Genomic DNA, 14,245 nt, shown 5'->3' with positions numbered 1-14,245 from the left:
CTACGGGGAGGGAGGGGCTTGAAAGCAAATGACAGATGCCGAGGTGCGTCAGTGGTTGCCTGGCAACGTCAAGACAGAAGGCGGTGCGGGCTACAGGGAGTGACATGTGCGTCACTGGTTATTGGGACAGAATGCGCTACTCCGTTTTTTAGAATGCGCTGACTGCAAAAAAACGTCGGCCGCGCACAACCTGAGTTTATCAGCCGGCAGCCTGATGGTTTGATGTCGTGCCCTTAGGGTGCAACTTTGATTCTGCCCATGTGGGCGGATTCTGCCAATGCTTTTCAATGGGAACCAAGTGCTTTGTTTTCATTGGCGCATTTCTGCAAAAAAAAAGAAGCTCTATTCGGGCGCGGTCACACCAAAGTTTAATTCTACCTATGAGGGTGGATTTTGCCAATGCTTTTCAATGGGAATGGAGCGTTTTTTTTTTTAACCAAATCCGCGAATGGCAACAAACTGCTCCGTTCCCATTGAAAGGTATTGTCAGAATCCGCCCTCATAGGTAACATTCCAGTTCAGTGTGACTGCGCCCTTCTCATTGAAAAGCATTGGCAGAATCTGCCCGCATAGGCAGCATTAAAGTTTGGTGTGACCACACCCGTAGTCAGATATACCATGGCATGTTATACATGGCAATTATTATGATTCATAATCAGTGTTGGAAAGTAACTAAAGTATTATGTAACTTAAAGTAATATTATTACTTTTTTCCAGTAACTAGTAAAGTAACTAATAGCATTTGTCAGGGAGTAATAAGTAAAGTAACTATATTACTTTTTAAACAAGTAATATGTAATAAGAAATATATTACTATGTTTTAGTAACTTTTCCAACACTGTTCATAATCCATGAGGATTGTTGTTGGTAAACCCCCAACATGTATTGCCATTTGGCAAACAGTGATGAAAAACACTGTTAACCTCTTGCATTTGGACTTTTCTTTTCACTGTCTAAGCTTTTATTTTCTATCAGGGTACAAGTTCAGTTTTACAAGTAATGCTTTAAAAAGATTTCTTCAACCTTGGTGATGTCCTTGGCTTTTTTTGCAAAGCACTGTTTTGGGTTGTGTTTGCTTGAAGAATCTGAGGATATGGGTTTGGTGTAGGATTGTCACGGACAGCATTGAAGTGACACGGTCCGTATTCAGTCAGCTTCAATAAACATGGTACAGTACATGAAAGGTTACCCTCGACAAGGTGTCAAAATATGAATGGGATGAGATTTACTTTCATTAAGTTTTAAACTCTCAGGGCGACATGTCAAAATGACAAATAAACAAAACTGACATTCAGGGAAGCATATTCCAGTTTCATGCATGCCACGTATTATGCAGCATTTTGAATTTGGTCCTTTCTTCCCCTCAATAACAAAGCGGAAGAGATTTCCTTTCATCAAGTTTTAAATTCTCAGGGCGGTGTGTCAAAATGTCAAACACATAAACAAAACTGACATTTAGGGAAGTATATTCTAGTTTCATGCATGCCACATATTTGCAACATTATAAGTTGGGGCCTTTCTTCCCAATAACAAAGCATACAACAAACCACCTGCACATTTAAAGTAGAAAAGTTTTTTATGACTATGACAATTGCATATTATTGTTTCTTTTCAGGTTAACTGGTACAACCCTGCCCTCCCCGGTGATATCCAATAAGAATTGGCTGCGTCTACATTTCACCTCTGATAGCAACCATCGTAGGAAAGGATTCAGTGCTCAGTACCAAGGTATGTCTCTCTCTCTCTCTCTCTCTCTCTCACTCACTCACTCACTCACTCACTCACACACACACACACACGCACACGCACACGCACACGCACACGCACACACACACACACACACACACGCACTCTTCATCTTTTATTGAATGTAATCAATTGATGAAATTGACAATTTAGGCATTTAGCAGATGCTCTAAACTACCACTAAACGACTTACACATATTGGTGTAAATAGCATGCAATCCAGCCAACAAACAACAGGGTAGAACAACAATCAGAACAATAGGGTAGAGTGTAAAGAAAACATTTATGTGCTACAAAGCAACAAGGATAGCAGGTAAACACCATTTAGTTTTAGTCATATTTTAGTCATCTGAAATGTTTCATAAGATTTTAGTCGACTAAATCTACAGTTGATTTAGTCGACTACAATGTATCACGGGCCGTGATGGCGTTGTAATGCCTGATTTATACTTAGTTGCTTGCCGACATTTTATATGATTTATATGATTTTTTTATTGTCAGTATATTTAGTCTTAGTTTTAGTCATCATGGCTTAGTTTTTATTACATTTTTAGTTACGTTTTTGTCAGTGGATAAAGGTAGTCGACGAACATTTTTCGTCATAGCTTTAGTCGACAAAATTAACACCGGTGGGAAGACATCTACTGTGAGATGTCAGCCATGGCATACAGCTGCAGGCTTCAATCAATGTGGCAAATGGAGGGAAGGAGGAAAATTGTTGAGTGCCATCAGAATAACAGTGATAGTAGAGCCATGTGACCTGGTGTACAGGGAAAAAAGAAAGGGATGGGTATCGTTAGGATTTTTACGAGTCCGGTTCCGGTTCCGGTTCTGCTTATCGGATCCGGTTCCTATCGGTTCCATATTTCGGTTCCAAAATGGTAAAAAAATAAGAGGTCAAATGTTTATTTAATAGAGATGCACCGAATGGAAAATTCTTGGCCGAAACCGAATACCGAATACAGGAAACACTTGGCCGAAAACCGAATAGCCGGAAATTATTAATTAAAAAAAATATATATACATTTTCTTTAAAGTTTTTTTTGTACCATTGCTGCCATGGCTGTGCCTCTGTTGTAGAGCTACATGATTATGGCAAAACTTATCATAACTATAATGGGTCCATATTGAGATCATTTATTGAAAAGATATTTATTTATTGTGTAGAATTATTGATTTACTATTGTGTAATAATAAAATACAATACGCCTCAAAACATTACCCTGCCATATTCAAGAAATTAAAACTAATATCTAACTATATAAATGGCGACCAACTTCCGCACCCTCGGTGTCCACACCCCACAGCTCTGTTATCGACTAAACAACGCACCGCCAGACCACATGTCGGCAACTGACTCGCCACGGCGGCCGCGCTGAATTTACGCCTCGCGTAGGGGACATCTCACTGCTAACTACACCTTTTCCACCGCGCAACATAATTAATTCTACTCACCAAATGTCGGACAAAACGGAAGGGGAGGCAGCTTCGTACCGTTTACCGTGCGCACGACCTCATCACCACAACAGCACGCAGCCGCTGCGGGGGTTTTTTCCTTTTTTTCCAAACTTTTTTTTTGGTCACCATTTTCTCCAGGCACCATTTCTGGTGTAACGTCGGGTGTTTCTTTTCACCAGCCAATCACCTTTCACGTTGCCACGTCCGTTGCCACGTCGCGCTGACGTACGCTAAACAAGCGCTGCCGTGCGCACAATGCAAACGAGCCCAAAGGCGCGCAAAAATAAGCCGACCATTGCTTACACACAAAGTCAGACCTGGCAACGCAGCCTACGCCAATCATGTGTGAGAGATCTACAAGCTATGGGGCAGAGACGCCACCGTATCTTAGCAACAACTACAGCGCTCACTCTCATTGGTCGTGTCACGCCAAGAGCAGTCTCCAGACAATGGCATCGCAGACAGCTTGCTGTTACTGCTGTAGCCATCACAGGCAGTTGCAGCACGACGGACAGGGCGCTGTGATAGCTGCCATGTCGCTAACGCTAACCTGGTTGTCATGCCTGCAGCGCCTGTGCAATCACTTTGTCAACAATGCACGTTCGTGTGGTGAATGTCTATATTGCTGCTCAGTTCGTCCATTGTAGATGGTGTATGTTTGTGTGTGTCTTCTGGAGAACTATGTAGCTCCACAGCAACTACAGTAACTAACGTAATGGCAGGACCGCCCCGTGCAACGCATGATAGGCTGCATTATGGTCATGTAGTAATTTCAGATAATTTCGCTCCGATTAGAGCAGTGTTTATCAACCCTTTCACGCCGCCCCCCCCCCCCCCAAATACACGTACTTGATCTGGGACCCCCCCATTCTGTTTGACTCCGTTCCACAAGTAAATATTCTGAAAATAGCCGATCTACAAGCTCGAAACGCCTCACGTTGAGAGGCTTTGTAAGCTTGGAGATCGGCTATTTTCTACATGATTGCCTCTTTCTTACATTCTTTGCCAATGTGGCCCATGTTTTCATAGCATAGTTTATTGACTACTTCCGTTGCAGAAATGGCCATTTCCTTTACTTTCGGTTTTTTATTGTCTCCGCCAGGCCGAAAGGCATGGCGCAACACTATGTTTCACCCCCTGTCCGTCCGTCTGTGATAGCTAATCTCTCACATCGTTGACTTGATCGCGGCAAAATAACAGCCCGATGTGGAGAGTCAGTGAGAGCTGGATAAACGACGTAAAATGTGTCAAAAGGAGTCTGTACGGCTGTCGATAAATGAACACATGACGTCGGTGGGAGAGGAGATATTGTGTCTTTTGGACAAACAGCAGCGTGGTGCTGATGTTTGTTGTGTGAAGCAGCTTAATGTCAGAGTGTTTGTGTTGGAGCGCCTCAGTGCGGCTGCAGAGTTCATGTGCAACCTCTTCCAGAGAGACACAGAGACACTAGAAACTCTGCTGGGGAAAAAAAACACTGCTGGGCATTGACTTTCCTATGGACATTGATCTACACACTGCAGGTATATCTGCTACACACACAACATCAAACTACACACTGCAGGTATGATGCAGCGTTTGCATTACAGCCAGCATGCCAGCGTAGTTCCCATATGGTTTCAAGGTGGGCTAAACCATATGGACCCCATGTCAGCAATGTCAGCGGCATCCACTTCAGTCCCAACTGCGATGCCCATGCAGGCTATAAGTAGCTTCTACCTGGCCCTTAGGTGGGCCCCAACTAGCCATGTTTATGTGGGACCAAGGCGGGTCCTAACTGGGTTTGCCCATGCAGGCTTTAACTGGGTTCTACCTGGGCCCTAGGTGTACCCTAACCAACCACAGTGCAGTGCCCATCGCTCCAATTGTTGTGACGTCAGGGCTCTCAATACTGCACATTGGTGGAGGAGGAGGGGCCGCAGGGCGACCGCACACATCGCTGAACCAATGGTAGCCCACGGATGTTTCCTCTGTGGATTTACAATCTGCCCCTCTATGCCACATATCATCCGCACTACAGGGTCTTCACTGACCGAGCCACGGCCCCACTGACCCTCATGACGCTACGCCACTTAAACGTGCGGCAGGGTTGCCAGGTTTGCACAGCCTGCGCCAGAAACAAGCAACCACCTTCATGCAAAAAAAAAAAAACACCGAAATGGTCCGCAATGTTCCAGGGGTGTCCCCGCGCGTCCCAACACTCCACAGGGGGTCAGTGGACCATCAGGGGGTCCGCGGACCCCCTGTGGACCCCCTGAAACATAACAAATATTATTTCCTCAAATTTTTTCCTTTTTCAAAAAAACTTTTCCACAGTTTCACTCCGGCGATTTGGGTCCCCCAATATTCACACGGCCACGCTGGGCCCCGTGCGCGGCTGGGGTTGAGGGGGGCGTAGCCCCCCGAAACTCTAGTAGCCTATAATATAGCCTAGCAAAAGGCATTATAATGTCTGCCGTTGCATTATTGCACACACAGCCAAAATGCATTAATATTAGGTCTGCCGTTCCTTCCTTTTGAAGAAGTCACTTTCAGTTTCATTTTTGAAAGACACACACACACACACACACACACACACACACACACACACACACACACACAATCAAACAGAAGCGTTCACAGCTGGTGTTAATTATTTTGCCCTGCGCGAGTTCTTAGCTAGCGCTGGTTTTCCAACTAATGCTACCCTCTGACATGTGGATTCTAGTATTCAAGATGACAACAGCAAATCTTGGTTACAAAGTTTGCAGGGCAGGCTATTCCTTGCCTTACTACTTCAGTTCAGACAGTCACAGTGGTGAGTGAGGGGAGAGGGCGAGGGGCGGTGCGGGGAGGAATGAGGCTGGGCTGAGTGCGCTCGGAGAGAAGCAACAGCTATACTCCTCCATACGGAGAGACGCTACTGATGTATACTTCTCCATACAGCGGTGTTTTACCGGATTTGTGATTTTTGCTCAGATTGTGCTGTGTTTGTGTAGGACTTCTAAACGCCTTTGTTTGAACGGCTTTTAGCGCATCTAGGAACCGATTTGCAGAACCGAAATTACATATTTTTTATGGGTAGCCGGTACCGACCATTTCTTTATCGGTTCCTACTTGGAACCGTATTTCGGTACCCAACCCTAAGCGAACCGTTCCATAAAACCGGCTAGGTCTGACTAGTCAGGTAGGAGAAGCACCATATCGGTACCATCCCAGTGATATCAAGGTCAGAAAGGGTGTGGAAGATAGACTGGTTGTTGACTGTGTCAAATGCTGAGGACTGAGGAGGAAGCATGGGCAGCATGAAGTGCCTCTGGGACTGTGAGAAATGCCTTTTCAATTTGAACGGGCCATCTTCAATCCTGACTGTTTGGGATCCAAATGGTTATTCTGTGAGAGAAGATGGGGAACCGGTGGAAGGGGTTTTAAGGACGGAGGAGAAGATGGAGAAGAGCTTACTGGGTTAGAGACACAGGACTGAATCATAGTGCAATAGAAAGAGGACTTAGTAGTGGATAATGAGAGGAAGAATGTAGGGAGTAGTGAATGAAGGTGGAAGAGGTCAGGTGCTAGGAGACCAGTGCTAGGAGACAAGCACCAGTGCACTTAAGTGTACCATAAATAGCTGATCTAAAGCTCACAACGCGTCGCAACGCAACTATTTTTGGTGTGCGACATGGGCGGCAACTTCCGGCAAGAAACAAAGTATAAATCAGGCTTAACAGAGAGGTTAGAGGGAGAGCAGGCTCTAGATAACATTACTATGTCAAATACATTATACCAGCTCTATGAGTAGGACAAGGTGATAAGGAGAGGTTAAATAAAGAGTCAAAATAATAATTAACTATCCTTATAGGCACATTTGATTATGTATTCTCAACATGGACACAATAACAGTGTAAATATCACCTTCCTTTAGAGATAGAACTCAGGCTTTTCTTCACCTGTCATGCAAGACCTCCCCTGGCACCTAATTGGCTGGCTGCATGACTCAATTAGCATATTAACGAACATATTAGTTTCCACGTGGCAGAGCAGATTTAATTGGCTGTTGCCAACAGAGAGCATGCTGGGAGATGTACCAAGATCTCTCCTTCCCTTACTTTCCCCTTCTCTGCCTCATTCTCCCTTATTTCCCTCTGTGGGACTAGAGTGCTAGTTGGAGTTTTGCCCTGAAATCAGTCCTCCCTTCAAAGACAATTATTGTGTGTGTGTGTGTGTGTGTGTGTGTGTGTGTGTGTGTGTGTGTGTGTGTGTGTGTGTGTGTGTGTGTGTGTGTGTGTGTGTGTGTGTGTGTGTGTGTGTGTGTGTGTGTGTGTGTGTGTGTGTGTGTGTGTGTGTGTGTGCGTGCGTGCGTGCGTGCGTGCGTGCGCGCGCGCGCGCTTGCATTTATGACACAGATGTATGTGATATACAGTACTTCTCCTGACAAATGTATTTCTCTGTGGATTGTTGTTGGGTTGTGACAAAGATGCCTCTGTGGTGCTTCTGCAAAAAGAGGGGGAAAAAGATGGAATGCATTCTAATGATGCCCTCTCACTCAGCTGCTCTATCCCCCTTTTCTCCTTTCTCCTCTCTTTTCCTCTCTTTGCTACTTGTTTATTCTGGCTCCTGGCTCCTCCTGCATCTCCTCTCCTCTCCTCTCTTCTCCTCTCCCATCAAGCCAAACCCTCAAACCTGTTTTTGATTCATTGCTCTTTCTTCTCCTCTTCACACAGAACAGGCAGTATGGTGTCTTTTCTGGATTGCATTATACATGCTTTGAACTGTTCTAGCTAAATTGACTTTGAGAAAGGATAATTTACATTTTAATTATCTCTCTCTCTCTCTCTCTCTCTCTCTCTCTCTACAGTAAAGAAAGCGATAGAGCTGAAGTCCAGAGGAGTGAAGATGATGCCCAGTAAAGACTCGAGCCACAAAAATGCTGTTTGTAAGTTAGCACCCATCGTGTATGTGTCAGAATGAGTGTGTTTGATTGATTGATTGAATATTTTATTAGACAGAAATGTAAAACAGCACGAGTACAATCAAACACTTTGTCTAAAAGGATAACACCAAAAATGTCCTTGCGGTCTTGTTTACATTGGGGTCCTACTGTAGGTATTCAATTCATCAACATATAAAAAATAGCACGAAACATTCAATATCATCACAAATATAAAACACTATATGTACAGAGCAGAAAAAAGGGGGGGGGGGTAAAGAAAAGGTGGGGGGGGGTCGTCTGTCAAGGGAGAAGTGATAACTACCTCCAACCTTGGGCCTCCTGACAGGTGAATTTTCAGAGCTGTTTTAATGAAATCCAGTGAACCACATTTTTTAAGGGATGGGGTCAGGGCATTCCACGCTTGGGTGTCAGAGAGGGAGTGTCTATACCAATGGTTCTCAAAATTTTAAATGTCAAGGTCTCCCCTTAACTCTGACAGTATACAAATGTAGCCAAATGGGCACTTTCCATTTGCAGATGGTCAGAGTTACAGTCTTGTAAAGGAATCCAGAGGGTCCCTGGAATCCATTTTGAGAACCGTTGGTCTATATGTTTGTGAGAGCGAAAGGGTGAGTGACGGTGCCTCCTTTTATGTGGACCCTGGGAAGAATACCTTCAGTGCCAGTTAATGGGTGTTTGTCCGCACAAACTAGAACTTCCCATAGCTCATGTGGTACTAAAGCTCTCGTTTGAAATCAATGCTAATGAATATCTTTTATAGGGTGGAAGCCTTATTTGTTGCTACACACACATACTACTTAGGCAATGTGACATATAGGCGTTTAATTATCATGAAAGCCCTTCCTCATACCTCAAGCATTCCCTTGCATTTAGCTTCTTAATGAAAGCCTCATTAATAATTCCACTGGTTTACTCAGCACTCACTCAGCCAAGCATCTGCTGGTTCAATTAACAAGTTGTGTGTGTGTGTGTGTGTGTGTGTGTGTGTGTGTGTGTGTGTGTGTGTGTGTGTGTGTGTGTGTGTGTGTGTGTGTGTGTGTGTGTGTGTGTGTGTGTGTGTGTGTGTGTGTGTGTGTGTGTGTGTGTGTGTGTGTGTGTGTGTGTGTGTGTGCGTGCGTGCGTGCGTGCGTGCGTGCGTGCGTGCGTGCGTGCGTGCGAGAGAGAGAGTCTTGATGGGCCTGTTTGTTTATATCTCCACTTGTGCGCTTGTATCGTTGCAATTATAATGTAAATGTGTGCATGTGTATACATGAACAATGAGCCATAGCAATGCATCACAGGTGAGTTTCAGAGCTTCATGGAGAGTTCACAATACATGCGTGTATACAGCCTTTTGCAACACACTTGAAACTCAGCTGTAACGCTGCAAACATCTTTGTCTCATCTTTGTGAAACTAATCTCAAATTCAGCAGTCAATCAACATGCACTGCCAGGTGACAATTTCAAATGGATGGCTTTTCATTTTAAGTGATTGATTTCAACTAATCAGTGTAGTTTAACGACAAATTGGATCGTCGTTTTTATTCATATTTCTGTGATTACCACATATTCCATCTTGGCACTTATTCCTTACCCATGCATTTGAACTGAAGTAAGAACATCTTCAATCCAGTCTGGGAGTTGACTGTCAAGCCTTGATTATTAAAAAGTTTGATATTCACAGCAGTCTTGAAAAGGTGCCTATAGCTACAACCAATTAAATCTTAACTCTTGACTAGAATACATGATGCTATTATCCTCTGAGTCTTACCTATTTCTATGATTAAACAACACATTATGTACTGTATGCTGCATGAATTGCATAGTAAGATAAAAAGCTTATTGAACCATTGAACAGGAGCGCCTACAGTATAATGCCTAATTTATACTCTATGGTGTCTGTTGCTGAAAAAAAGCAGATCTACAAGCTCACCCTTATAGTCGCTAGCTAGATAATAACAGCTGGCCACTGCTATATCTGCAGTAAAGCCTATTTTATACTTTATTTGCCCATGCCATTTGTTGAAAAATAATAGTAATCAACAAAAAAACGAGATATTTTCAAATGCTATGTTTTTTAGTTTTTTTTAAAAACAATCCTGTCTTCTGATAGGTCATCATACAACTGAGTCTGACATGAATTTACTCTCTGTGAAGAGCTAAAACCATGCCTAGAGATTGGCCTGTTAAAGTGTCAATCAACCACAATTCATATCAGTGCAGAGCAAACAAACATATCAAGCATGCTGCACAATCTCGCCTGGGATGAGAAATATTCACCGCTGGTGGGCGGGCAAGTTCAATTTCCAACCTTACTGGTAACACTGCCGGCACATATCCCACTTGTAATGTTAATAATACGCATTGCTTATCTGTAATCATTATGTCGAGTCAGAGAGTGGGGATAATGACTTTAACTGCCCTGGACTCTGCTCCGTTTAGTTTAGTTTAGCTTTTTTCTCCCCCTTTTTTTCCCCCAGTCTTCAATTTAAATGATTTTTTTTGTTTCTCACCCTGGGAGCCAGGCTCATTAAAACACTCTAGTATTTTGTGTCATGGTGAGACTGAAATAGAGTAAGTGGAATGTCCCACCCTGGGACCAACGCTTGTTATGTGTACCAAAAAAAAGCACACACCAAAAAACAGTAAGCTCTCTCACCCTTGGACCCACTTTCAATAAACTATCCTAAAGTAGATTCCAGAGCCCGTTTTCATTCCCAAACCTGTCTTTGAACAGAAATTCTCTCTACTTTCACGTGTCCCAGCAGGGATATTACAGCTCTATGGCAGAGGATGTGTAATCTGCAATCTGTAATCATTATAGGGAACCAGTGACTGATAGTAATGAGTTTTACCTGTCTAGAGATTGGAGTGCTTATGAATCATAATCACAGAGATTTTCTGTACAAGTCTCTAGCCTACGTTATATTTGATAGAGAGACAGACTGATTAAGGGTCTTAACTGCCGAGAGAATGATCCACTTGTGAATCACAATCACGCCGTTGATTTTAATCCTACCTAATGTGTCCATGGATATGGATATGTTATTTGGTTGCATAATTGGTATGGTTGCATAAGGTTATAGGGTTAGCTAATCCCCATCCATGATAGACAGATAGACAGACAGACAGACAGACACTGACAGAGAGATATGAGGTGGACAGACAGACTTAAGCCCAAAATGACAGATTTTCAACTAAAATGCATCATATTTTTGACGAGTGAGTGACACGTAATGATAATAATTTAGGCTTTAAAGAAAGACAGTCGAGAAAGGAGAGAGAGGGGGGGAGGGGCAGGCAAATAGATGGACAGACAAACAAGACAGGTGAACAGAGAGTGATGGGTGGAGGGATACAAAATGGCACACATGAAAGCAAGCAGCCCACACTGGGAGTTCTTCTCTGCCAGTAGTAACGGCATCGCACTGCTGTGAATGTGGAATAATTATAAAGATGGCAAAAGATCAAGACGGATAGTTTTACTCGTACGACGATGGCGTGGTAATGAATCATCACGGTGAGAGTCTGATGCATAATCCACGCTCTCTCCGGGGCTTTGTAACAAGATGACGCCAGGGCGCCGTCTACAAATCACGCTCCAAGATGTGATCAATTGTAAAATTAACTGGTTGTAAATTTCACAACCCGGCACTGGAAATGAACAAGATTGGTACGGCACCTCTGCCTCTCCCTGGAGAGAGCTTAGGTAATGACTATGACTCTTGCCATCTGAACCTTACGATTCACTTCAGTACAGTACAACAAACTTGTGGCTATGATGCAGCACAGATAATTGTTTTAAATTCTTATTGATACACATATACAATACATAATATTACTAATTCTACTGGATTTATTATTTCAAGTTCAAGCTGTGGAGAGCAGGTGGACAGTGTTGGTCTGTCTATGGTGGGCATGCACATACATTATGCCCATATGGACTGGACATGCACATGCCTGACGTCAATGCAAATCACCCTTATTAGGCACCGTTTTCTGTTGTGCAAAACATCAGCCTAGAGTTCGACCAGTGTGTGTGTGAGAGAGCGAGAGAGAGGAGGGGGGGCAACACCAGGGTCATTGCGCGGTATTGCTTTGCTTCTGATATCGTTTCTGTCGGGTGGAAACCTTGTATGTGCAAAACCGTTCCTTTTTCATCATTACCTTAAAAACATTTTTACATGCTTAGGCTTAAGGGAGGACCGGCCGGCGGGCCTGCCGACCATGTCGTCACGCTCATGTCACTATGACTCAGCCATAACCATATAAGGAGTTCCCCAATGCAGCTATGCCCAAATATGCAGTGTGTTGTCTAACCTCAATGTGTCATCATGGCATCAGGTGCAAACAAATCAGTCAAAAGGGGCATGCCCATATATGGGCATGCTGATGAAATCAACGATCTCCATTTATGGGCATAAAAGTGAAAAGGACTGACAGATACAGAGATCTCCATGTATGGGCATATTGGTCAGATCGGCATTGCGACGTAGGTATGAGGGCCGCATAGCGGCCGAACGCTACATTTGAGGGCCTTAAGCGGCCCGAACCTCTTGTAGTGAAAATATCCGATCTATAAGCTCACAACGCGTCGTGACTTTTGTGCGACACTTTTGTATGATGAAGTAGGGCAAGTTTTTTTAAATTATTATTTTATTAAAATACTGAAAATTGCCGATCTACAAGCTCATGAATGCCTCACATCGTGAGGCGTTGTGAGCTTGTAGGTCGGCTATTTTCTCAACTTGTGTGCGACACTCTTGTATGATGAAGTAGAGTATTCATTTACGAAAATGTAAAAGTTTAAATATGGAGACATTTTACAAGGTTTCTTCCTGACAGCAACAATATTGACAGCACTGGGGCAGCAGAGCGGCCATCTAGGAATTGAATGCTTCCTGGTCCAATCCCTGGCTCCCCCTTGGATCCGCGTCGAAGTGTCCTTGAGCAAGATACTGAACCCCTAATTGCTTTTGATGAGCGGGTTGTTGCCTTGCATTGAGTGTGTGTGTGTGTGTACGTGGGTGAACCGTGAATGTAATTGCATGTGGAGTGTTAGCTAAAAGGCGCTATAGAAATGCAGACCATTTACCTTTTTTTTTCTTGGCTTTATTGACCCATGAACACAAGAGGGTGGCGGAGATAGAAAAATGATAAGAGGATGTGAGAGGGAAGCGAATTGAGCAGAAGAGTGCATATCAACAAAATGCACTTCACACACACACTCCTCGTCCACACATCGCCTGAAGAGCAGCTCGATGGCTCTTACCCGAGTCTCTCTCACACACACACACACACACACACACACACACACACACACACACACACACACACAATCTGTCTCTCATTTCTCTCGCTTTCTCTGACCTTACTTTCTTTTTAATGGTTCACTGGTCAATAGTAATGACTATACTGCTTTAAAGGTACTCTGCTTCCCATTCCCAAAGTGAATGAGTTTTATATTTATCTGCCTACACCTTGCCCTCAAAGTCGGTGGGTTTCTTTTTTACATATTGCACTTTTTTCTATAAGCCAGTGGTTTGCAAAGTTTTTCTCCAACCCAGCGGTTTGCAAACTCTTCTTTTTTGGTGACCCACATTTTCTGAAGCGTTTCTCTCACCGCCCAAAACTGATTTTGGGAATGTTACTTTGCTCTTGAGTCTACTAACACAATACTTGACAATATTTCTTTCTTTTTCTTTTTCCCTGAACATTGTTTTTGCAGGCCTTTTGTGTCAGTTATAAACAGAATTTCAGTGAATTCTCTAACATCCAACAAAATACTATAGGTATGTTTTTAATTACCTACACTTTTCTTTTTCTTCATCTGACCTTTATTAAGGTTGAACATCTTAAGCCTAATTGTATTTATACTTCCTTGTAGTGTAAATAAATGAGTATAATTTTGGTTTGGCCAAAACTATTTTAGTCAGTCAAATGCAGTTGACTGTTAACTTAGTATTTACCCACCATTCATATCTTTAATTCATGACATAGACACTGGTCTATGGGGTTGAACCTGCCTACCTGAACATACCTACCTGCTTTTAATCGCTCTCTATCATTATATAATAGATAAATAATTACGTAATAGGATATTGAAGCAAAATAGTATTTACTGTTATTTTTAG

General features: G+C 43.2%; 1 protein-coding gene across 1 annotated transcript in view; it reads left to right on the top strand.

Annotated features, from left to right (window-relative positions):
* Positions 1-14,245, top strand: part of LOC311051108 (CUB and sushi domain-containing protein 1-like) — a gene marked incomplete at its 3' end in the record, with an annotated part of 707,106 nt that overhangs the window by 378,499 nt on the left and 314,362 nt on the right. The window contains exons 6-7 of the mRNA XM_084065507.1: positions 1,616-1,728; positions 8,036-8,113. Coding sequence (XP_083921633.1) covers positions 1,616-1,728; positions 8,036-8,113 — 191 coding nt within the window. The remainder of the gene's footprint in view (positions 1-1,615; positions 1,729-8,035; positions 8,114-14,245) is intronic.

Source organism: Gymnoscopelus microlampas (assembly GCF_963454915.1).
Source record: "Gymnoscopelus microlampas genome assembly, chromosome: 1".
Classification (NCBI taxonomy): domain Eukaryota; kingdom Metazoa; phylum Chordata; class Actinopteri; order Myctophiformes; family Myctophidae; genus Gymnoscopelus; species Gymnoscopelus microlampas.
Note: the sequence above shows the minus strand (reverse complement) of the source record. Positions and strands in the feature narration are given on the sequence as shown.